General features: G+C 41.9%; 1 protein-coding gene across 1 annotated transcript in view; it reads left to right on the top strand.

Annotated features, from left to right (window-relative positions):
• MORC1 (MORC family CW-type zinc finger 1) overlaps positions 1-26421 on the top strand; it is an 82121-nt gene that overhangs the window by 50776 nt on the left and 4924 nt on the right. Inside the window, exons 21-25 of the mRNA XM_067546393.1 lie at positions 12379-12454; positions 12830-12941; positions 16388-16531; positions 19346-19436; positions 21538-21588. Of these exons, the coding sequence (XP_067402494.1) occupies positions 12379-12454; positions 12830-12941; positions 16388-16531; positions 19346-19436; positions 21538-21588 (474 nt within the window). The remainder of the gene's footprint in view (positions 1-12378; positions 12455-12829; positions 12942-16387; positions 16532-19345; positions 19437-21537; positions 21589-26421) is intronic.

Raw genomic sequence — 26421 nt, 5'->3', positions numbered from 1 at the left:
CTGTAGCGTAGACAAAGCCTTACACAGCCATCTACAGGCAGAGACACACCAACTGAGTTATATGAGTGCCTTGCCTAGCCACTTATGAACCAACAATAAAGAGGCACCAGCCAATTAGCCCACCACACACAGACACAGTTTGTAAGAACTGCACCAAAAGGAGTCAATCCCCAAATTATATTAATAAGTCTGCTCCCCCCCCTCATTGTGGGGAAGACATGCAACAGCTTTTGTTACTGAGCTAAGATTTCCAGACACTCCAATTCGAGACCTCACTGTTTAAAAAACAAACATTGAACAAGTTTATTAACCACAGGAAAATAGATTTTAAGTGATTATAAGTGCCAGTTGTAAAGAGATTAATAGTAGTTACCAAAGAAATAAACATAAGATCGCAGTCTAAGTTCTACACACTGCCAGTATTTGTATTAGCAATGTCTCACCCTCGTTAGCTGGTACCAGCACTTTCTTAAATGCAAGCTGGGCAACCTTCCCTTCCTGGGATTCCTCTCCCCACTTTGAAAGTCCAGATGTTTCTTCAGGTGTTGAGTTGGGGGGAGAGAGAAGCCAACTGATAATGATCATTCTCCCCCTTTTATAGCTATGCCTGGCTTTCTGGAAGAGTCCATGCACGTGACGTGGTGGCTATTTCTCATTGGTCAATCAATTGTGTATGTGCTTTCTTGGTGAAATCTGCAGGGGTGGCAGTTGAGAGAGCAGATCCTTCTTGATGAGCCATTAGCAGGTCTGACCACTTGGTTGATGTACCTAAAAAGCTGGTTTAGGTGTTTCCCTCCTCACAACATGTGCTCCTGAAAGCAGCACAAAGTAAACACAAGGTCTTGGAACCAAGTCAGTAAAAGCATAAGAGGGAGCCCTAGGCCATGGAAAGGTGTATAGGGTAGTATCAAGTTACTAAATCAATTTGTGACAGTTCTGAGTTTTAGCCCAGTGAAGCCCCTTTAAAATATGAGGAGTGTGACAAAAATCTTCATATCTCTGCTATAAATAATCAAGGGATAGAAACTGACACTGACTTATGACACATGAAATGGGTAAATGGGGGAACCTGCAAATAAAGCAGAAGTTGTTGTGATGCAGCATGGAGTAATTGCAGGCGTATGTTAAAAGATGAGCAGTTGATATAAGAAAAGTGTCTGGTTGAACTTCTAAGTGAAAGCAAAATAATTTCCTTGTAGTCAAAAGAAACATCAGTGAAGATTTGAGAACCAGTAGCTTATAACTCACTTCCAGATAGGGACGTTAACACAGGAAATTGTTATAGATAACAATCCATCATTGTTTGTGGCAATAGATAACAATCAGGCATCTATGGAAAAAGTAATATGAAAAAACACAAAATTCCCAATAAGAATGCATTGGGGACAACTTTTATTTCAGAATGTGGAGTAACCAGGGTAATCAGGAGCCACAACTATAGGCACCGGGTAATTTAGGCGGGGGAAGGCTTAGCCTTCCTAAAGAGCCAGTCATAGCCTTGCCCCCTCCTGTTGCCTCTGCAGCAGAAACTTCCCAGGCGCTGCTGGGACTGCCCAGGTGCCGCTTCGCCACCCCAGGGCAGCTAGGGCTGCTGACGGGCACTGGGACCACTGCACCGCTGGCGGGCATTGGAACTGTGCACTGCCACCACATTGGGGCGGCTGGGGCCGCCGGCGGGAGCTGAGGCCACCAGCGGGAGCTGGGGCTGCTACTTTGGGGTCGCCGGGGTCGTGCATGACAATTGCTCTGGCACAGCTGGGGCTGCTGCACCGGGGCCACCAGTGGGCCCTGGGATTGTGCGCAGCCCCAACTATGGGGCGGCTGGGGCTGCCGGCAGACCCTGGGGCCACACATGGCTGCCACTCCAGGGCAGCTGGGGCCACGTCCAGCTCGGGCCACCCGGCTGGTGCTGCTGATGCTGCTGGCCAGGACTCTCGGACAGCTGGGGGTGCCAGGGTGTCCCTGTTGTGACTCAGGGTGGCCCAGCTCTGGGGTAGGGTGGGGCAGGGCTCTTCCGTCTGCAGTGGAGGGGGAGCTCCACAGTGGCGAAGGAGGAGGCAGGTGCGGCGTGGCTTCAGGCATAAGGGGTGGAGCCATAGGCTAGCCTTCCCTAACAGGCAGTTCACCCCACACCCATGGCCACATCCATTTTAGACTTGATTCTGACCAACAGGGAGGAATCGGTAGTGACTCTGAAGGTGGAAGGCAATTTGGGGGAAAGTAATCATGAAGTGATAGATTTCATGATTCTAAGGAAAGGAAGGATTGACAGCAACAGAATCAGAATACAGACTTAGATAACTTGTAGGTAAGATCCCAAGGGAAGAAAAAAATCTAAGGGAAAAAGGAGTTCAGGAGAGCTTGCAGTTTCTCAAGGAGATAATATTAAAGGCAGAACTGAAAACTATTCCAATGAGATGGAAAAACCAGAAGAATAGTAAGAGGCCAATGTGGCTCTTCAGGACCTCTTTAATGACCTGAAAATGAAAAAGGAATCTGACAAAAATTGAAAACATGGACGAATTGCTAAGGAGAAGTATAAAAGAATAGTACAGGCATGTAAGGGACAAAATCAGAAAGGCTAAGGCACAAAATGAGTTACACCTAGCAAGTGACATAAAAGACACTAAGAAGAGGTTCCTTAAATACATTAGAAGCAAGAGCAAGACCAAGGAAAGTGTAAGTCCTCTATTTAATGGGGAAGGAGAGCTGAGAGCTGATGACATTAAGAAGGCTGAGGTATAGAATGTCTATTTTGCTCTAGTCTTCACTAAAAAGGCTAATGGTGACGAGATACTCAACACAATTAATATTAACACCAAGGGCGAAGGAAAACAAGCCAAAACAGGGAAAGAACAGGCTAACGAATATTTAGATAAGTTAAATGTATTCAAGTCAGCAAGGCCTGATGAAGTTCACCCTAGGATACTTACAGAGCTAGCTGAAACAATCTCGGAACCATTAGCAATTATCTTTGACAACTCATGGAGAATGGGTGAGGTCCCAGAGGAGTGGAGAAGGGCAAACATAGTATCTATCATTAAAAATAGGAACTCAGGAAATTATAGACCGGTCAGCCTAACTTTGATAGTTGCGTACATACTGGAATACATTACTAAACAACCAAGTTGTAAGAACTTAGAGAATAATAGGATTATACCGAATAGCCGGCATGGATTTGTCAAGAGCAAATGCCAAACCAACCTAATTTCCTTCTTTGACCAGGCTACTGGCCTAGTGGATGGGGTTGGGGAGAGAGCAGTAAACGTGATATATCATGATTTTTAGTAAGGCTTTGATATGTCACACATGACGTTCTCATAAGCAAACTAGAGAAATGTGGTCTATATGAAATTGCTATAAGGTTTGCACACAGCTAGTTGAAAGACTGTGTTGAAAGAATAGTTATCAATTGTTTGCTATCAAATTGGGAAGGTATATCTAGTGGGGTCCCACAATAGTCAGTTCTGGGTCTGGTACTATTCAATATTTTCATTAATGACTTGAATAATGGAGTAGAGAATATGCTTATAAAACTTGAAGTGACACGAATCTGGGAGGGTTTGTGGAGGACAGGATCAGAATTCAAAATCCAAATTTAAGAATTGGGCTGAATTCAATAAAGTAAAGTTCAATGAAGAAAAGTACAAAGTACTTGGGAAGGAAAAATCAAATGCACAATTGCAAAATGGGGAATAACTGGCTAGGTGGCAGTACTGCTGGAAAGGATATGGGAATTATATTGGATCACAAATTAAATACAAGTCAGCAATGTGATGCAGTTGTGAAAAAGGCTAATACCATTCTGTGGTGTATTAACAGGAGTGTCATATGTAAGATAAAGGAGGTAATTTTCACACTCTATTTGGCACTGCCGAGGCCTCAGCTGGAGTACTGTGTCCAGTTCAGGGCACCACACCTTAGGACAGATGGAAACAAGTTGGAGAGAATCCAGAGGACAGCAACAAAAATGATAAAATGTTTAGAAAATCTGACCTGTGAGGAAAGTTTCTTTAAAAAACTGGATATGTTTAGTCTTGAGAAAAGAAGATTGGGGCGGGGGGAAGAGGGGGATCTGATAACAATCTTCAGATATGTTAAGTGCTGTTATAAAGAGGACTGTGATCAGTTGTTCTCCATTTCCACTGAAGATAGGACAAGAAGTAATAGGCTTAATATGGGGGAGAGAAGATCTCAGTTAGACATTAAGAGAAACTTTGTAACTATAAGGGTAGTTAAGCTCTGAAATAGGCTTTCAAGGGAGGTTGTGGAATCACCAGCATTGTAGGGTTTTAAAAACAGGTTGGACAAACAGTTGTTCAGGGATGATCTAAGTTTACTTGGTCCTGCCTCAGTGCAGGGGGTGGACTTGTTGACTTCATGAGGTCCCTTCCAGCCCTACATTTTTGTGGGCCTATGATCAAGTGTGATGACCAAGATTAATTATAATAGTTGTAAGTCCCATGGTAATGCATATTTCCTATATAGAAATGTCTAACAACATGCAAATAGTGGGTTTTCTTAGGAGGCAGCATGGTCTAATAGAGATGAGAAGCAGGAGTTAGGACAACTAGCTTGTGTTCCTAGGTCTGCCACTGACTCATTGAGCCACACACACTGAGTGACTTGCCTAACATCAGTTTTCCCATCTCTAAAATAGGGCCTATGCTACTACAGTACGAACAATAAAAATGAAAGTTGTGACTCGGGCAGAACTTGTCCAAGCCACTCTGGTCAGGGAATAGGCTTACTTGTCCAGTACTTACTTTTTCAGAGTCAATCAAAACTATTATGTGAATCATTGCTTGTGGTATTCTGGCATTTTTACTTACAGTACCGGGCCAAAAACTGAAAATACGCATGTGGGGGAAAAACACCCAAACAGAGTGGGATTGTTTGGAGTGCAAGTATGGAATAGTTCTTTATTGCCCATCTCTACCAAATACCTTTCAAACCATTTCAGATCTTAAGTTAGTTCTAAAGTAACTTAAGTTTCACATGCAAGTGAAGAATTGACCGTTCAGATTTCACTTGGACCATGTGACTGCTTATATCGAGTGTAACTATGTGGCTCCTGTTTTACTAATCTGCATCCTGCAACCCAAGCAATTATTATAACACCATCAAAACAGGGGCCAGCTGTCATTTCATTTTCTACTCCAGTCCACCTACACATACTCTTCCACTGTCAATGAGCTAGCTAGAATAGGGAAAGTTTTACATGTGATTTAGTTAGTCGTAGTACATAACATAAATTACTTTAAAGTAAGGATAGAAATGCACTTGGAATCAAACACTAACATGGGACATGACTGCTGAAATGACATAGTTAGTACATGTGTTAGGAACAAGGGCCCAGCACCAGCTGCTTTTACCATCCACAGTTTATGAGAGATTGTATCACTACATTTCTGGCCCAAATTGGAGCAGTGTGGAGTTATGTTGTCCCATTCAGAGCTGTGAGATGCTATCCCACCTTGAAGTTAGTCCATGTCTGAGCTTCTTGGGGACTGCGTAAATAGCCATTCCTCTTCTCAGTTTTGAGGAGAGGTGCACCACTCAGTGACAAGAGAGAACTGTCCCAATATTTCCTCAAATTGAAGAACTATTACTGTGTCCAACCTTTGTGCAGAAAACAGAAAAAGTACCAGTGTGCCTTATACTCTCCACAGTTGCACAAGTGTCCAATATAATCTAACTTTCATTTGTCTTTCAAACAGTACTTAAATATTGTATTGATAGTTGCCGTACAAATGCCTATTAAAATTCTTGACAAATGACGCTGCTTTTTTCCTGCGAAGTGGTGGTGTGACTCTCCACTTCAAACAGTGCTTCACACTTAAGGTTTGCATCTCTTCTGGCATGTAGCACACCCTTTACTCAGTCATTCTGCTGGTTCCTGGAAGGCTTTTCTTAGCTCACATACCAATTTTTAGTTATTTTAAGGAAACATCATGTTTGTCACTTATTACTTGCTCAAAGTATATTTGTGTGATCTCAGTTGGCAATCTATCTCAGGCTGTTGGTGGTTAATTAACTTAGACAAATACCTACTCTCTGTAGATATATCATTGCTTTTCTGTTAAGCTGTAGCTGCAAGAATTAAAGTAAGAATTAATTGCCTTTTACTGCCTTGACAGGTTTGTTATATTAAACCAGACAGTTATTGGCCTGCTTTCATTCATCTTAACCCCTCCCCTGCTTGCCATAAAATGATACAATGGCTGTACACAGATATTTGTGTCTCTTGCTATATAGACCCAGTTTGCCCTGGCAAAAAATGGTCTCACTAAATATCTTGGCTCAAACTCTTAGTTAGTGTAACTGGAATAGCCCCTTGTAAGTCAATGGAACTGTACCAGTTTATACCAACTGAGGATATATTCCCTGATCTGTCAAAAGCAATGCACCAGAATGACTGTGGTATGTGAATATGGATGACTCTTACACAGTACAGGTAAACATGTCCATATCAATGTCCTGGGTGACATCTGAAATATCTGATCATCATGCTTCCTATACCAAATTTCCCTCTGTTCAGAATGGGTAGCTGTGATGGAATATATAAACCCCACATTGGAATGGAAGGGATTAAGGAGCTACTCTGGGTCCAGGCAGCTCTGCCCTGCCAAATGCATGCAATGCATGCACAGGCGGGAGCAGAGTAGCTCGCTTGCCGGCAGCCAATGGAGGTGAGCAGACACACACTCTGAAACTCTCCAAAAAGAGCCCTGCTGGAGGGCCAGCTGCCCAAACCCCTGACTGTGATGGTCTGCCCGACCGGCTGAGGAAAAAGGACTGGAAATTTACAAGGTTGGAAACTTTTTTGATTTATTTTGTTTACAAGCATTTGCTTTTCCCCTTTTGAGTGGGGAGGCTGGTAGGAAGTGATCTAGGAAGGCATAGCACTTCGGAGTGCCAGGTTCAGCTGCCTACCTTTGGGCTCTAGATTGGAACCTGGTGGAGAGGGATGGGCCCAGGTTCCCTTACCCACATCCTGACAGGGCTGGAGGCAAAGCACAGAGACTCAGAACTGGGAAGACCTGTCATCTCTCAGAGAGTCCCAAGTCTGGCACTTTGGCCAAGTGAAGTCTGAAGCCTCTTGCAAGGCAGCAGAAATAGCCCTTTGTTGGACTCTTGACATACCCTGGAACAGGTGGACACAACTTGTGACCCAGCCAGAAGGCCAAGCCACAGAAATGGACAGATCTCCACAGGGCTGGAGTGGCTATCAACAAGGGATGCCAAGGCAGAAGAGCACCTGTCACAGCCTCACCTGAGCATTAGGTGGCGCCTGTGGGGAATAGACCCCTTCACAGCAGCCTGTTATCTTCACCACTTTTCTTCATGCCTGAGGCAATGTTCTAAGTACCTCAACTCTTAAATCCCACCTCTAAGATGCTCAGTATATTCTATTGTAATAATTATCTTTCTAGATCACTTGTTTCATAGACCAGAATGATGCTGCCACCTGTGCTTGTGTCTTCATTTATCTTTTTGACCTAGGCTAATTAGTAGTTATTGTATAAACCACACCAACAGAGGCAATATGGTAAAGGCTTCCCTAAACTAAATTAAAATCCTAATCATATTAATAAGATTTAATTCCTTAGCATTTTGATGTATTGAACGTAGCATCCTAGATGTGTGAACCAGAACAGCAGTATTGATTTATGATGATGCAACTTTCGTTGTTCTTGTTACTTCCTTTTTTAACATTTCTGTGTATGATTGACTTACTGTAAGTATGCCTGTATGCTTTAGATTAGTATGATAATAATTCTCATCCAATAGACTGTTTGGCTTCCCATCACTTGTGTCTGTATCTAATGTCTCGATCTTCGTTTAACTTTCTGTGCCAACCTGATTTATCTGTAGCTGATAATCAATTTGCCTTTACTGCAGACTGTAGTAAAGTCCTGTACACAGGTCCTTCATAAAGTCAGCCTTGCTAGTTTCAGTGCAGATAAACCTGATGGTGCACTTGAAGAGAAGAATTAGTGTCTGTGTAAAAATAGTTATCATTCTGTATTTCAGCCTCTACTGATGTCAAAACTGTGCTCACTACTCCCCCTATAAATAAAGTCCAGACATCTGTTCCATTATAAATTCCTGGTTTTTAGCATTTGTAATGGCTGTAAAACCTCACTCTAGGCTAAAACTTGGTTTATGAGGCTTAATGTCTAGGAATTATGTGAAATTACCCAGGCATTTTTAGTCGGCAATAAAACTTGCTCCAGCAGTAGTACATTATATATGACATGAATTACAATGGAAAATGGTAGGACAGAATAAAGAACATTGTACATCTGTCCTAAACAAGAAGAGGACCTGATGGAACCAACAGAAATGAAGTAGAGATCTTGTATCTAGAACATTCATGAAGGTTACTTGCAGTTGAAAGAGATAAAATGGTGACTGATTTGGAGAGGAAGGTGCAAACCTCAAATATCAACAAAATGAAACCAGTTAGATACCTGGAAGGGGTGGTTGCTGGCAAGAGTGTGGAAGGCTTCACACACTGAGAGGAATCTAGGTAGTTTCATATATTGTTTGTTAAAGTTGTTAAAATTTGGAGTATCCCACTATAAATAATAGAATATCTACGTGATGGAGTGAGAAAACTCTCCCTGGTGCTCTGGGCACCATATCTCCATGCAAGAGGAGACAGCTGCAAGGGGGTATGTGTGCAGCCATGGCTTTCATGGTTTTAGATGGCTCAGCCTTTGCTGCTCTGGGGAGCTTGTTTCCAAATGTGGGGATCAGCAGAAGCAGTTGTAGAGGAACAACTTGTTGTAGAGGGACATATTAGCATTGTCATTAGCTTTAACTGTTTAGTTCTTTCTTGACTGAATAGCTTCATCATTATTGCCATCTATGAAAAATTACAAATATGCCAGCTTGTTATTTATAGAGGGTTTTTTTTAGTCTTTTTCCTCCAGTCAAACAGTGAACAAACTCTTCAGCAAAAGAAAACGGTAGCACGGACATGGCAGCAGCCAAGGCACATCTTAACTAGGCTCTGAGTCAGCAGAGGAGATTTTATGCTTGGTTCTGCCACTAGTTTAAGTGCATTGCCTCAGACTAGTCACTTAGCCATCTTACAGATAGGGGAGCAGACTCAGAAAGATTATTGCTTACCCAGCTTCATGAAGCACTGTGACATCTCTGGGTTCTAAATTCTATCAAACTGCTAAGCAATATTGGCTACATTTCATGTGGAAGGTGTGAGTTATACAGTGATGGTTCTCCTCACTCACTTTCCCACTAGGAAAACTGAAATCCAAGTTAAACGTAGGGCTTGTCTCCATGGGCAGGGGAATTAATCCACAGCAAATTGGCATTTGTTAATTAACACGCTATACGCAAGCTGCAGGAAGAGTGTGCACGTGGGGCAGCTGTGCTTTCTTTCAATTTTCTTAATTGTGTGCACAGGACGGGGGTTTGCTGTGTACTAAGGGCATGGAATTCTCGGAGGGTATCCCATGGTCCTTTGATTCACTTCTGAGTAGTGTGCATTCTGGGATTTCTCTTTCTGCTCATTGTAGGATGAGTAGAGGAAGCCAATGGAATTCTGGGACTTAGAGTTAAAGTTTTTTTTTAAAAATCCCATGATTCCGCTCTCTCCATTCAACTATTCCTCTCTTTCCGGGTGAGTTAGCACCATTTTCAATTGCTGTCAGCCAGCATGGACCCAACAATGCTCCACGCCACTATGCTGACAACCGCAAATATACAGAGGCTGCTTGAATTGTATTTCAGTTCTCAAAGCCAGGTAACTTTGTTTCTTCTTCAAGTGCTTGCTCATGTCCATTCTACTATAGGTGTGTGCACGCCTCCCGTATAGCCAGCTCCGGCACCCTCTGGAGCCCCGCACACATGCCGCGGTATATGAGGCGCTGCCAGCCCTACGCCCCCTCAGTTCCTCCTTTCCACCCATGATGGTTACTGGAACTGCCTGTGCTTGCATTGCAAGTGCTTAATTCTCCGTGTTTTGAACTTTAAGATTTTTTGTGTTAATTAGTTAGTTAGCTTAATACTGTCTTGCCTCAGCTGTGCTGTGAGACAGCGTCCCTCAGGATGGCCGACCTTCACAAATGCCCTATGACAACAGCCAAATGTTGCTGACAGCTGGTAGGTCACAGAGTGGCCTGCACCTATGTGGTGAGGCTAGCAAGCCTGACGCTTAGGCCGCTTCAGTCTCGGCTAGCCCTGGTGTATAGTCCGAGCAGGTAACTTCTGCACCGGGAGGCTATGGTCCCCTCTCCTTCTCTCCCCGCCCCCCCCCACCCAAAAAAAAACAACAACAAACAGCAGCAAGCCCTAGCCTCCCTAGACTGGTGGACGACTCCTCGGGATGTGTGAAGGGGCGTTCAGTTTGTGGAGCTGGCTCCTTCAGTTACCTGATATCGGATGCCTCGGGCAGAGGGTGAAGTGCTGTATCAGCACTGACCTCCGCTCACAAGGCGTCTGGCCAAGGGAGGAGAGGCGTCGGCACACCAACGTAAAGATCCGCGAAACGCTCACAGGACTTGTGGAATGTTCCTCCACTTATCGAGGGCAAGGCAGTACAGGTGTTGACAGACAGTACAGCGACCATGTACAACATCGACAGGTGGGGGAAGCCCATTTGTCAGCCTTATGAAGGGAAGCTATCAGTGATCACCTCCCGGTGGTGATGAACGACGAGGCAGACCGCGTCTGCACCCACAAAGGGCATCTACAACCGTCTGGAGGGGAGTTTCCCCAAGGGGAATCTGTCTGTATCGGACTGGAGCATGAGGTGTCCACAGTACTGCTCTCTCTGTGGTCAAGGGGTAGGGGCGATAGCCAACACCGTCCGTCTGTAGTGGTCAGAGAGCTTCATATTCACTTTCCCGCCTTTCCCCTCCTGCATACAGTCCTGCTAAAGATGAGGAGGGGCTAAACAGATGCCATCTCAATTGTTCCAGCCTAGCCATGCCGGCACGGGCTCAGCATACTGCTGGATTTCTTGATCGCCCACCTAGAGCGCCTCCGAGACAGCACGATCCCAGATCCCAGGATCACGGTCACCTACAATGCCCAGACCTGGACCCTCGACACCTCAGGGAGTGGTGAATCGGTTGCCGAGAGACGACGAGCGAGCTGCTCAGAGCAAGTCCAGTGAATCCTGCTGGGTAGCAGGAAGCCCTCCACGCAGGTCATGTACCGGGTTAAATGGAAGTGGCTGTTGCCTGCTGGGAGGAGTCCCAGGGTATTCCGCCCAGCCTCTCACCAGTGCAGGCGAGCCAGGAAATGCTTGCCACAGTTAAAGCTCCAAGGACTGGCTGTGGCCTCCCTGAAAGCCCACCTAGCAGCCATATCAGCCTTCCACCAGTCGCTGGAGAGGGGATTGCAGTTCTCCCATCTGATGTTGGTTAGGTTCCTGAGGGGGGTGGGAGGCTCTATCCATAGGTCCGCGACCTGGTGCCTCCCTGGGATCTCGACATGGTCCTTTCATGGCCCACGGCTCCCTCCCCTCTCCCTCCCCCCCCCCCCCATCCTTGGAGCCCACGGCGTCATGCCCTCTACTCCTGTCTTCCGGGAAGGTGGCCTTCCTGGGGGTATTTACCTCGGCAAGGAAGGTCTCCAGGATCGTACTGGATTCTGTAAAGATAAGGTTCAGTTGAGGTCGCACCGGGTCTTCTGACCTAAGGTGCTTTCCCAGTTTCATTGTGACCAACATATATTCTCCCTATGTTTTCCCCGAACCACACAGTTTGGAGGAAAAGAGAAGGCGGCACTTGTTAAACGTGAGAGGGGCCCTGGCTTCTACATCAGGTGTACGAGGCCGTTCTGGAGAGCGATGCAGCTCTTCATCGCAGCAGCCAACGGGATGAAAGGTTCACCGGTCTCCACCCGACACATTTTCCCTGTGAATAACTTCCTGCATCGAGTTCGGCTACGAGCAGGTGGAGGTGCCGCTTCCAGGTGCCACCACAGCTCACTCAACAGAGCTCAAGCTCCATCCTCAGTTTTCCTAGCAGAAGTGCCAGAGCAGGGCACCTGCAGAGCAGCTGCCAAGCTGGCGGTACATACCTTCACGTCCCACCATGCCTCTGTCCAACAGGCATGGAAAGATGCAGGCTTCAGCAGAACTGTGCTGCAGGCAGCTTACCACTAGTTCAGCCCACCTTCAAGGTACTGCTTGTTAGTCACCTATAGTGGAGTGGACATGAGCAAGCACTCGAAAAAGATCAAAAACAAGCCCAAATTTGCCAAATTGAATCTAACTGCAGTTAACCTCCAATTAACATGTATTATGATGTAACTTTGCTCTGTAGATCCATGTCTTTTTAGGAGACAGTTTCTTAAGATATATAAAGATAATAACAAACTAATCTTTATGCATTGTAGGTAATGGACTCTGAGGATGAGAGTGAAGATTTGTCTAAGTGTGGGGAAAGTAAAGAATTTTTTCGGTTGAAGAAAGGTAAAATCAAAAAGTGCCGCTTTCATATCTAGACAATATTTACAGGATTGTATTACTATGAGTATTTGAAACAAAATAACAATATATATAAAAGGGACTTGCAACTGACTAGTCTCGCTGTCATATGACTATTGCAGAATAGTTAATTAGAAGCAAAACTTTGTGTCCTTGGGGCAGGGAACTAAATATTCCCTAGAAGGATAGATTTCAGTTTCAAGGGATGATTGTAAATGACTGTCTTTAAAATTACATATATAGATCGCTTCCTTTTTAAACATAAGGTGCTGTTAAAACATGCTTTAAAGAAATTACTTCAAAGTGGTTTCTCAAGTCAACAATTTTTTTCCCAACTAATGTGTTTTGCTAAATATTTAGGTTCATGTGGCGGAAAACAGAAACAGTGTGACTTACAAAGGTATATTTGTTTTGATCAGAAGTATGCTACAAAAATAAAGGGAAATAATTTGCCTTCTTCAAAATTGGAAAGGTGAGAATAGTAATATTACCAAAATTCAAAGTGTTTATTCCAAAATGTTTTGTAATGGTGCTATAGCTAATAATACCAAATATTGCAATGTATTGCAAATGTTGAATACACTATACAACACAATGAGTTAAGAATACAGTAATCTTAAAGGTTATCATAGTAACTACCAACTTTTACTATGGGGATATGATTTTCTTAGCATAGCATTTTAGAAACTTCCATAAACTACATTTGTAGTGGCTTTTGTAGTATACATATCAAACACATTTTACCTGATCTTACACACTTATCATGGCTAAAAACTGTTAGTTTCAAAGATTTACCTTCTGACTTAAGGACTATTCTAGTAATTAATGTAAATTGTCACTAACTTTGTTGCAATCAGTGGAGTTACATAAATGTAAAATGAGACTGAAGATTGTTCCTTTGACTATTCAAATTGTTCTTTAGCACTTATTTAAAGTAAGATAGTAATTGTGTTTAATTCTGAAAAGTTGCTAGTGCATAATTGTATTTTATCTACCATTAACTTCTTTGTTCTAAATCAGTGTCCTCTGAAATAAACTATATCCACAGCATGCTGCTTCAAAATTCCCTTCATTTCCTAATAACATGATTGATAAAAATTCTGGTAATAAAATCTCTGGGCCAAATCCTGCATTCCTGTTGCACACACAGTTCCCATTTTCAAGAGAAAGGCAGATGCTTAAATACAATGATTAAAAATACAGCAAACTACAACCAAGTAGAAGGGTTTAAAATATCCTGCTGTCAAGTGTTCACCCTATTCTTCTCCAAGTTTTCTTCCAAGATCTCAGATTCCCTAATAAAGTTTAATGATCTTCAGCAATGAGACCAAATAATACCTTATGCAGCTATGGTAAGGTACTACATGTAACTAGATTTTCACTCAAATATCCATAAGTATAAAGGCATGGTCTTGCTCAGTAGTCTCTGCTTCCATTGATTTCACCACTTGACAAGATGGGGCCCATAATCAGGATGATCAACTCCATTGTGGCACTATGCTACCATCCTTAACTTCATTGGGTGAATGGGTGAAAAAACTACAAAGTGCTCCTACTCAAAACATAAATAACCTAAAACAATTAAGTAAGCTCACTGCAAAGTGTAGAGAAATAAATCTGAATAACCTAAATGCAGACATAAAAATAATGCTATCTCAGGTTCAGATGGTAAACATAAATATTTTTCCACAATAATGAACTCAACCCTTTATGCCTGTGTTGTATCTTTTATTGCTGGGTTAATTTCTGTGCTTTATGCCACGTGGCAGAGTTGTGGGAATTGTAGCTTTGAATTTCCTTGTGTGTTTGTCTTAAAATCTCAACCAGAGGAAGAACTCTGGATAGCATATAAAGCAGACTCCCATTTTTAACATTATTTCTAAAATACAAATGTATGATGTTGATACAATCTACTCATACTGTACTGTACTGAAAGCAGAAAAATATCTTGATAGAAACAAAGGAAGAAAAAAAAGCCAAAATATGCCATATGTGTCAATTATTCAGTACATTTTGTCTGTTGCCCACTCTTTTGCTGCTGCTACAAAAATTTAGCTAGTCAGCTATTTTGTTGATATTTACTCTTGAATGTGCAATGCTACTTAAAAAGTACTAGGGGCTAGTCAACTCCACCTCTGTGCTTAATACTTACCCAGCATATAACTTTAATTTGACTATATTTCTAGTAAATGTAAAATTATGAGTGACCTTACTGATGCCCAAGTAAGTATAAAGGGATCTTCAATGCAACACAACCTGATATTACTGAATTCTGGCTAACAAAATTCCCTGTTTAACCAAAGTTCATTGAAGTTCTCTGCATTTAACTGTGTATACCAGTGTGACACACTACACCCCATTTTACATCTTTTTGGTGTAAGTGTGTATCATTCATGTTCACTCTTATAGTATAATTGTATATTGCTTAATGCAAAGTATGCCATGTAAGGTGTTTTTGGGCTGCTCTTGGTTTGTTGAACATTATTGTTATAGTAATATGTTTGTTGCAATGTCATGTGTATGGTTATGAGGCTCCTTATTAATATTCCCAAATATGTGTCTCATGGTTTGAGACAGATCTATGCAAAATTCTACAGAGCTAAGGAACAATTCGCACCTCAGTAAGGCATGTGTAAAACAAACCCAGCTCTTCCAGGATCAAAGGACTAGTCTGAGTATCCCCAAAGGAACCACAATAAGGGGATGCTGACTGACTCAGGACATGGATGAAGCCATACAAGGACATTGTTTGTCACCTAATCCTGAAAGGGGGGGAGAAGCCCAAAGAAGGGAGAAGGAACATTTTTTAAAAGAAGAGACATTTTGCAGTCTCGCTCTATCTCTTCCACCTCCATCTACAAACACCACCAGGCAACTGAACTGCTGATCATAGGGGGAGGCAGACCAGCCAGCCTGTGGTGAGAATCGTCTGAGTTTGTAAGGTTGCTGAAAGTGTTAAGCTTCATTTAGAATGCAATTCACCTTTTGTTTTCTCTTGATCAAATCTGACTTGTTTTCCTCTGACGTATAATCACTTAATGTCTTTCTGTATTTAATAAATGTGTTTGTTCGTTTGTTTTATCTAAAGCAGTGCATTTGGTTTAAGGTGTGTTAGAGACTCCATTTGAAGTGACAAGGGTGGTGCATATCAATTTCTTTGATAAATTGGTAAACATGAGCTTGCAGCGTTCAGTGGGCAGCACTGAACATTGTAAGATGACAGTTCTTAGAGTTGCATCTGGGACTGGGGATATTTACTGGGGTCATAACTTTGCATAATCCCATGAGTGGCTGGCTAGAGGCACTCACCCACTGTGTTGGGAGCAACTTGCTTGCTGGTGGCTGTGTGTGAGCTTCCCAGGAGTGGGAGTTCACACAGCAAAGCAGAGTAAGATGGGCTCCAGGAGTGGGGGATTGGGGTGACACAGTGATTCTCCAGTCCAGATTGCAGAGGGGAACGTCTCAACCAGGTCCTCAGCCCTTTGCTGGAGGTATATCAAGGCGACCCAGTTAGCCAGTCATCCTTTTATTCCTGCCTCTACAACTTGAATAGGCTTTCTGTTTAGCAGACACCTTCCTGGATGAATGGCTAGAGCAAACCATTCATCATTCTCTAAAATCAGAGAAGTCAGTCACTCAGCAGGATTTGTAAGAGTCTGCACTTTAGGATTAGAGTAGTGTAAAATGGACACTTCCAAGCCTCTTAGGCCGGTATTCTCAGGTGACTACACATATTGTATGTTCTTCCTAAATCCTTTGGAAAATCAGGATTACATGTTGTCTCTCTTCATTTGTAGCTTACTTCCATGCTCCCTCTAGGAACTCAGTGCGATTACTAAATTAGGTGACACAAAGTATGTCTCTGATTTCATTTTGGTGTAATACTTTAAAATGATCTTTGGTCTACTTTATATCTAGTGTATTGGCTGAAGATCCAAAAGGACATGCTGAAGGAGAAGTCCAAGATGCTATGCAGGAGACGGGTGCTGTAGCACACATAGGAGAGTCTTCCCAGTGCATGTCTGGAAAGAAAACTATAGAAACATTAACCTCTCATTTAAGGTGAGTATTTCAATGGCTAATACCTTAACTTGAATTGTTCTAATACTTCACACTGCAGCTGAGCAATTGCAGTTATTGATCTGGCCTTCACTGAGCAGTGCCATAATTTTAAGGCTCTATTTCAGAGGTTCATAAAGGAATGTAAATAGAATTTGAATTGTCCTGTAGACTGCCCAAAATATTACAAAAATTGGATCAGATCTTCAAAGTGTACTCATGCACTTTAATGTGCTCAGCTTAAATAGACGCTTGTTCTCAAATGTGCATATGCAAATCAGGAACTACATATTTAGGTTTTTGTAGAAGTTAGGCTCAATTTTGAATAAGTGTTCATAACTTTATTTCACAATGCAGTGTGTATATTTAGAAAACTCAAATTCAGTAAATGCTATGTAGCATGTACTAGGACAGCTTTTAACGAGAACCAGAATCTACTGAGAATGAAATATATTTCTCTTTTAACCAGTTGAATTCCTAGCTTTTGGTTTTGGGTAACTAATCCTAGTTTCCATGTTTCAACGTGATGAAACAGTTAAGTATTTGGCTTTTTTCCTGTCATACAACCTCACTGTAATGGCAGATTTAGTGGGCTGAAATGAGGGTTGCACTTACCTGTCTTTGAATCGAGACGTGGGAGGTAATCATTGTTGGCCATAGTCCATAACTATAGACTATTTCCCAGTCCACAAGGAAGCGAAAGACTGATTGTGTACCTCCTTGTGGACAGTGGGTTGGATCATATGTGAAGGTGCCAAGTGGTTTTGATGAGATGCCTGCTGTTGAAAATATGAATCTTAGTGGTTGGGAAAGTGATTGCACCTATTGTCTACATAACATTTAACAAAATGATAAAGTAGTGTATGTGGAGAAACTTCAGAGATTTAGCTTAGCAAAACTATAAAATTATTTCTTTTTGCATTTATTCAGTAATAGTTGCCAGCTGTGTCTTTAATATTGTGAGTGCACATACTATATAACCCACTTTATTAAAGTGAGGAATCTTTCCCAGATAAGTAGAACAAACATTCCAAAACAATTGAATGTGCTTCAACAGTCTTCAGAGTAAATATTGCTAATTGTTACTGGTTTTGTTATTCTTTTAGGAAGAAATGCTATGTAAAGGTAGAGAGGGGTGTAAGCACATAGCTTAACAAATTAAAATATACTCCACCTTAACAAGAATGATATTAAGAATGCATAAGGCATAGTAAAACATGACAAATTGAAGTTAGAAATTCAGTGGAGAAATAACTGCTGCAGTAGAACTAGGTCGGATTTTAGCTTCATTCATTAAACCATCTAGTAAAGTTGTAGATTAGAAGTAAATCAAAAGAATAAAGCAACAGCCTTATAATTACCACATGCCTGAAATTGACCAGAAGTCCACTAAAATTACACAAAGTACTAACTATTTCTTCAGGTGACAGTTTTGCCAATAATGAGAAATGCATTAAAGCCATCCTTTCAGCATAGTTCTATAGGAGAGTGGTTGGCTTAATGTGTTTGTATCAAAATTAATTATCTTCTGGAATGCTGTCAACATCAGATTTTACAGACAGGTTTTCTGCAGATAAAATGAAACTTTCAAGAATCCCATTTCCTATCCTCATTTGTTGCACAGGAATTGGCTAAGTAAAGTGGGATCTTACAATGGAGCTGTCATGAATGCTGGATTTCTGTCTTTGATCATGTGTATAATTCAGTTGCTGGAGCTAGTGGCGGACTTTGCAGAGAATTTAAAATATAGGAAATAAATACTGCATGGGAAATATTTAACTATTCAAGAATAAAAAATGCTCCAAAACAAAGATTATTGGGTTTGTAGTTAAGCCATATACATGCTGTAAATGACACAATTATCACTATCACCCCCATCCATTCTCCCTGTTTCAGCTACCTTTTTACCCCCATTTCTGTAATGGGCAACCACTATCCAAGCCACATCTCCCAGAAAGGTTACTGCTTAGCATGGGTAGTCACATTATCCCAAAGGTAGAGAGAATTGCTATGCCACTTCCATGGGCTGAGTGAATTGGCTGGGCGGGATTTTATTCTGTGGCTGTCCAGTGACTAGATCAGGGGCCTGAAGACAGAACCTTAGTGCTATTCTTGTCCTCTCCCATTGATTCATTGTGCTTATGAGAGACACGTAATCTCTTTCTACCTCAATCTGCCTCTTTGAAAAATAGGGATGACACTTTTTGGGTATCCTTGGTTGAAAGGCTATCCCTTGGTGTAAAGTAGTATTCTAGCCCTTTCTTGACATAGTACTGAAGACCCAAATTCGGAACTGCACCAGAGTTTCCAGGCCTCTGGTCCAGTTCCTTAATTTTAGACACAATGGATTCTACAGAATGTGGCTGCCAGATAAAATAATATTGTTTATTTTACAGCTAGTTGAAAAAGAGGATATTATTTTTCCCAACTTGGTGGTGTTCATAAAAACTGTATTTTAATTCAAAATTGCCAACTTTACAAAATATCCACTAGCCCTAATATATTGTGTAACGTTTTCAAGCAGTCTTAGGTTGTATATTTTTAATCTTTCTCCACACATAATATCTTTTGTACTGAGTTCCGAGGTGTTATAGTGCTATAAACTTTGTCCTGGCATAGCTAAAGCACAGTTTAATTTGTTCCATCCAGTCCAATCCATGGTACTTGAGTAAGAGGGATGAGCTCCACAGCAAATCACTGTTAGGTGTTTTAATCAGAAGCATGCTTACTGGGTCCCCTAGTCTCCACAGTGCAAGATTTGAGATGAAAGGAATCTTGGAGTTTGATGCATAGCACATTTTGTTGAATTTTTTTTAGAGAAGTCCTGCTGTATTTTTTGCCAGACTGCAAACTGTCAAGAGAGCAGCTTAATTGCATGTCTGCTGAGGATCTTGTATCTATGTTTAAGGTACGTGAACTTGTAGTTTAAGTCTGAGTGTGTTTTAATGGGTGGTAGAGTGGTTGTAGTTTTAAAAGTTCACACTTGTGTTTCACACCATAGTAGCTAAGAACATCCTGATTTCTTAAATACTACTGCATGATAAATGTTGGTAAATTTTCATAGTGACCACTGTGTGGAGCCTTTCTTTTCTAAGGTCACTGGTTTGAATCTATCCAGATTGACGATAATCACAAATAACCTGATAACTGTTGTATGGCCCATGTGAAATAATGGGTTATTCAGTGAACAGAAGTCCACATCACAAAATCACCTCTCCTGTTGATGCTCACATAATATTTAAAAACTGGGGAGAAGAGTCTTCTTAAATACACTGAATTTAATGCATCAAGGTATCTTGTTTAACTATGTGGTTAAGAATTAGGACAGAGTTGCATGGATTAGAAAAATCTCACGCGTTTACTGTAATGTATTTTAGGTATTTTTTTCATATACAGAAGTTTTGAAGATAGGTTTTAGTTTCGAGAGAAAAAATATTCCAGTTTGAAGTAATATGTAATAATGGTTTGTACAATCTCTTAAATGCAAAAGGTTTGTTTTACGTAGTGTTGTTGTAGCCATGTTATTCCCAGGATATTAGAGAGACAAAGTTAGTGAAGTACTATCTTTTATTGGACCAACTTCTCTTTGTGAGAGAGACAAGCCTTTTGCGCATACATAGAGCTCTTCTTCAGGTCAGGGTTTGTTTTTGTTTTCCTGTGAAACAGTGCCTAAGCCAGCGGTCAGCACATACTGATAGGGGCCAGGTCCTATCTCCACTGAATTCAGCAGAAAACTTCCATTCATTTCAGTGGCCTCAGGGGCAGACTTCCAAGGACTAAATAAAATTGGCCTGATAGTGCACATTGACCTGGTCCCATAAACCAGGTCTGTATAGGACACCATTGTCCTCTCCTATTTTTCGGATGGGAAAGTATATCTTTACTCCCACCCTTAGTTCCTTTGAAAACAAAGGGAGATGAAGGTGTGCAGTAAAATACATGCACAGAGAGTAACTCTTAGGTAGGATCACACTCTAAGCTTGTAATGTTTCTCTCCAGACTGGTTTGCACAAGCTGACTTATTGTTCTCCTCCCGTAGTCAATTTGTCATCTACATGTTTCTAAAGTTAAATTGCATGACAATAGGAAATTTATCAGAGAGAAGAGGTACCATCCAGAGAAGTGGTAGTTCAACCTCATTCTGTCGCATGTAATTAAAGATTACCTCTGACTTCTAAAAATAGATATAAGTTTGGAGTGGAATGACTTCTTCCATGATTGGGTTGCTTACCTGCAGCTTTAAAATGGCAGTCAGGGATCAAATATCCCTTCCGTTGACTGTTTGAATCACTTGCCTCAACAATCAAATTGAATGTTAAAAAAATACAAGAAGTTCCTGAGAAAATGCCTCCTCCATACTGGTAAAGTTTCTAGGCAATGCCAGCCAGATGTGCCCACCTGCTATGCGTAGTTTATTGGAAGAAAAGTCAGCAGCTGGATATGTTAAGTCCATTTACATATAGGTAGAATTTGTTAACATTTGGCACAATGGAACTCTGCAGTACTGTACGTGACTTTGCTCTCCAGCAATTAGTCTATAGAGAAGATAAGACCTACTATTATGACTGGTTAGAGGAGTTCTCCTTTAAATCAAGTGACAAAGACCTATCTTCTCAGTACTAGAGGATGCAGTGTTCTAGATCTGAGTCCTTACGTGTGTGTGATTCATCCTATCACTGTTTTCTGCAGCTTGTAGAGTTTTTACACCCCAGCCTCATCTTAAAGATATAGGTGAATAATTCAATTGGGAAAAAAGTTTCACTATCTCCCCGTTGGTTCTAAAGATTCGCTTTGCCTCTCCGGCGCTCTTGCAGCAACTCGTGGAAACCTGCATTTCTCCCAGGTCCTCCTGGGTGACTCTGATCCTGACCCTTCTTTTACCTTGTTTCTGTATTTGCCTCTGTTTAGCTGATTATTAATATATAAGTGTTTCTTCACTCCTGCTCAGCTCATGCATAAGACTAATAGCCTCTTTGTAAATATTAATTCTGCTTTATTTATAAAAACAGCCAGAGGGTCCTTCAGAACAGCTAAAGAAGCCAGCATTGTGCTGTAGCCAGGTAAAACTATTTTATGTCATTTGTTTGTGTTCTAAACTGATATTGCATTATATAGAGTAATTTTTGTGTGTTGGTTTCCAAGGAAAAGAGCCTTCCTTCATATATAGAGTCTTGAATTAATTAACAGAAGTACATATAATATCCAAGAGACTCATGCTCCTTAGAAAAGGTTAAATTTAGGTCAGTAAAATGGGTTTTAAATTTTGCTTTCAATTATGCCCTTTCAATACTTTTGAAGTTACTGTACTGTACTGTACTGAAGTCAGAGGTGCTCATCGGTGTGACTAGGTGTAGAATTTAGCCCACTTATTCTTTGTTGAGCGGTGCAGACCTGTATTTCACTCATGTGTGAAATACACCCAGCTTACTGAAGATGGAGAACTTCACTTAGCAGTACCCATCGGAGCATGGCTTGAACCTCCCTGGACTACTTGATGACAGCACTGCTTCAACCCTCCTCAGTGCTTACTCACCACCCTCGGTTTGAGTTGGAGCACTCAATGTGGTATCTTACCTGACACTTTTGTTGTTCTCTCAGAGAGTTTTCCATTTTCCACTCAGAGAGTGATCCATTTTCAAGTCCTTCAAAAAGAACATACTGGTGTCTAGAGACTTATATCTGAAGGAGCACCCTGTGGAGCAAGCCATGAGGTCCATTTTGGTGCTGGGATCCTCCTCAGGTTGCCCAGCCCCTCAGCAGGCTTCAGTGCCACCACAAGACTCTGACTCTTCTCCAAAGGGAAGAAGAGACTGTTTTCCTTCCTGTCCACCCCTGAGAAAGAAGTCTCAGAAAACAGACCATAGTCATTCAAGACTCAAGGGAGATTCTTCCTCCTCTTCTGAGAGGAGTGTTGGCCAACACCAGGATTCTTCAGGTACTCAGGATAGAGCAGGGCTATTTTCCTGCTCTCCAGTACTGAGGTGAGATCATTCTAGCATTGTACCTTTGATTCCAGTATAGTCTGTGGGGCAGCTATTGAGTCCAGTACTGACAACATCAGTCTCAGCACCGACCGTATCACCCCCACAGGCTTATCAAGCAGACTCAGATTTACTTTGCCTCTCTATGCCAGACTTACCTGTAATACAGGAGTCCTCAGATGTGGCAGTGTGGTCATCTCCACTGTTTAAAAATCAGATTGCAGAAACAAGATCAGTTTCCGTAGCAGCACTGAGAGATCCATTGTCAGTATCAGTTCCATCTTTGGCCCTCGAGACAATTTCATCATGTACTGGCAAGATCTATAGATTCGGTACTGGCCTCTACTTTGATACTGATATCCTTTCCAGTACCAACTGTTAGTGTTGCCTCAATGACACCACCAGTTCTCCAGGCACTGGCTGCTGTGCTTTATAATCTAGCCTCATTGTGGAGGTCAGCAGAAGCGATACCGTCAGTATTCCCAGTGGTATTTCAGGCAGTCTGTTTATCCTGCTAGACAGCAATACTTCTCCAGGAAGAGAGACAAGTTCCACAGGAGAAGGCCTTACACTTCCAGCTTTAACCAACCAGCATACCCTCTATCCACTTTGGGCAAGCAGTCATTTTGACTCTCTTATCAAGGGAAGCTTACTAGTTGTCAACTTCCAGACCAATTCCCCTCCATTTGGGGGACAATCTGTCCTGCTTCTACAGTGCTTGGGAAACAGGAACCACAGACAGTTGGTCCTAAGCACTGTGAGATCGGGTTATACCATCCAATTCCTGTCTATCCCCTTCTAAACCCCATACCTCATCCCTTCTCTCATGAGTCACCGCTCCTTCAGGCGGTAGTGACAGCCTAGCTCTGGAGGATCAGAATTCACATTTTCCGTTGCCTGAATGATTGGTTACTGAGGGGCAAGTCCAAAGTACAAGTCTTCCATCATGTCCAGTTCAGACTACGTCTCTTTGATCAACTAGGGCTGATTGTGAGCAAAGGAAAATCAGTATTAATTCTGATGCAAAGAATCAGGTTCATTTGGCCCTACTAGACTCTACAAGTTCAAGGGCTTTTTTGCTGAATGAACAATTTCAAATAATTCTTCATCTATGTCTGTCCTTCCAGTTTTACCCTTCAGCTATGGTGTGCTTATTCCTAAAGTTGCTAAGTTATATGGCTGCATGCACTTGCATAGTTCAGCATGCAAGATTGTGTCTTTGTCCTCTTAAATTGGGGCTGAAGTTGATCTATTGCTCATCTTCAGCCATTGAACAGATTTGTCCAAGTGCCACTGGCCATTCTGGAGTCCCTAGAATGGTAGGCACATTACAGCAATGTATGCAAGGGTGTTCCTTTGCCCATCCTCTACCAACCAGGACTATAGTTACTGGAGCCTCCACAATTATATGGGGAATGCATTTAAGGACATTGACAGTTCAGGGTTTGTTGACAGAACTGGAAGCTTCCCCTCAGATCAGTGTCCTGGAACGTCGAGAGGTTAACAGTGCATGTCAGGCCTTTTAGGCTCAGTCAAGGGTGCAGCAGGTCACATGCTCCTGAACAATACCACTGCATTGTATTATGTGAACAGTCAGAGAGGACCCAATTCTAACCAATTCCATCAGGGAGCAATAAAGTTTTGGCATTTTTTCATCAAGGAAGAATTATTCCCCCAACTGCGCGTTTATCAGATGTTCCAAATCAGTTGGGCAATTACCTCAAAAGGAATTTCTCTGAAAGTTGCAAATGGTCCATGAAGAGCAGTGTGTTGCAGTCCATTTTCAAAGAATGGGTCATTCCGACGCTAGACCCGTTTATAACAAAAGACAACAAGAAGTGCAGTCAGTTTTGCTCTTCAGCTGATCTTAATCCAGCCTCCCATTAACTGATGCCTCCCATTTGACTGGGGATCAGGGCTGATATATGCTTCCCCCCAGTCCCACATATCTCTCTTATCCTCAAGTTATTCTAAAACTGAAGGCATATCATGCCAAACTGATACTTATTGTGCCAGCTTAGCCATGACAATGTTGGTTCTCCAAATTTTTCCCCTCATTTCCTGCTGAAATAGCACCCCAGTTAGATATGGCACCCAGTGCTGAGCAGTCTGCACCCAACGGCATGGATACTGCGTACTTACGTGAAGAAGAATGGTGTTGAAAAACAGTGCAGCGAGCCCTACTTAATAGTTGAAAACCTTCTACTAAGTTTACCTATTTGACTGAGTGGAAACATTTTTCAGTTTGGCCATTGGCTTGGGAAATTTGGCCGATGCTAGCACATATTCAGGACATTTTGGTTTACCTGTTAAATCCTCAGATCTGTCGCTCAGCTTGTTGAGGGTCCACTTAGTGCCAATCTCAGCATGGGTATTTATTGGGAATGTTGGGAAGGGAAGTTGTTATTAGCAAATCTATGGTAGTTAGATTTCTAAAAGGTATTGTCCGCCTCTTTTTGCCTATAAAAGAAACAATTCCTTTTTGGGACTTCAGTCCTATACTGCCTGCCCTCATAATTCCTCTGTTTGAGCCCCAGCAACCTTTTTTGTCTTTCTTTTGCCAAAAGGCAGCTTTTCTTATTGCCATAACTTCCATGAGGAGAGTTAGGGAGCTCTCTCTAATGGTGAAGCCTTCCTATACAGTTTTTCAAAGACAAGATGGCCTGGAGGCCAAACCATAAGTTTTTGTCTAAAGAGGTTTTTATATTTTCACCTTAACCAAACAATATACTTATGTGCATTTTACCTAAGACTCACTGAAATGCAGATGAGAGGAGCACCTTCAGTCTTTGGATGTGAGACAATCCTTGGCATTCTATCTAGATAGGACTAGAGTGTTTCATGCATCACTTTAACTTTTTGTCTCTCATGCGCGTTGGATGAAAGGTCAGGTGGTTTCCACACAAATGATTTCCAGATGGATTACCTTCTACACTATGACAGGATATGGGGTAGCTCGGGCCACACTTCCACAGAGGTGGGAGGCTCATTTGTTAAGGGGCCCAGAGACTTGAGTCGTGTTTCTCAGTGACATTTCTATAGTGTACATTTCAGGGCCGCTATCTGGTCTTCCATATGGACTTTTACCAAGCATTATGCTATTTTAACTGCATCTAGACCAGATGCAAACTTTGGAAAGGTGGTTGCAGTCATTGTTTAAATAGTTTCTGAGCCCCACCTTCTACGAATACTGCTTCTGAGTCACCTGAATGGAATACATGTCTGCAGTCACTTGAAGAAAAAACAGTTTCCTGCCTGTATTGTAACAGTTGTTCTTTGATATGTGGGTGCAGATGTATATTCCATACCCTACCCTGTGTCCCCTCAGCATTAGAGTTTTCAGTCTTGGATTCTATTGCAAAGAAACTAATGGAGAGAGTCAGGGCAGCACTGCCATTCAATAGCTCTGGGAGGGACTGCGAGGGACTAGAGGTTGCAAGCGTCACCTCGATAGGTACTGCTAAGCAAAGTCCTCTGTCTTCAGGTGCCTAACTGTAAAATACAGAATGCTGATCTTTTTGGAACCAGACATTTATTCGAAGAACTATTCTGTGAAGTATGTTCAATGTAAGTGTCAAATAAGAATTGTTATGGGGAAGCATTTTATAAGCAGTCAAATGATTTAAGAATTATGATGAAGACAGAATTAATGCATTCGTGTTCAGTTGTATCATGCTGATCATTCTTAATGACTAGGGTAGTTCATTAATTTCAGGGGGGATTACTAACAGGAACAAGGGCTTGTCATATAAGTAAGGGAATGCAGATTCATATCCTTAGTGCATTACACGATCCTAATGTGTCCATTATCTGTTGTTATTAATAACAGTTGAGGATTGTTGATGTAATCTTTGTGTTGGTTGCAGCTGTAAATAAACATTAACCATGAGGTTTGTAAGGGATTAAACTAAT

This window comes from Emydura macquarii, unplaced genomic scaffold (genome assembly GCF_026122565.2).
Source record: "Emydura macquarii macquarii isolate MOO-44397 ecotype Brisbane River unplaced genomic scaffold, CSIRO-AGI_Emac_v2 contig_1119, whole genome shotgun sequence".
Classification (NCBI taxonomy): domain Eukaryota; kingdom Metazoa; phylum Chordata; order Testudines; family Chelidae; genus Emydura; species Emydura macquarii.
The sequence above is the reverse complement of the archived record's forward strand: the minus strand, read 5'-3'. Positions and strand labels throughout refer to the sequence as shown.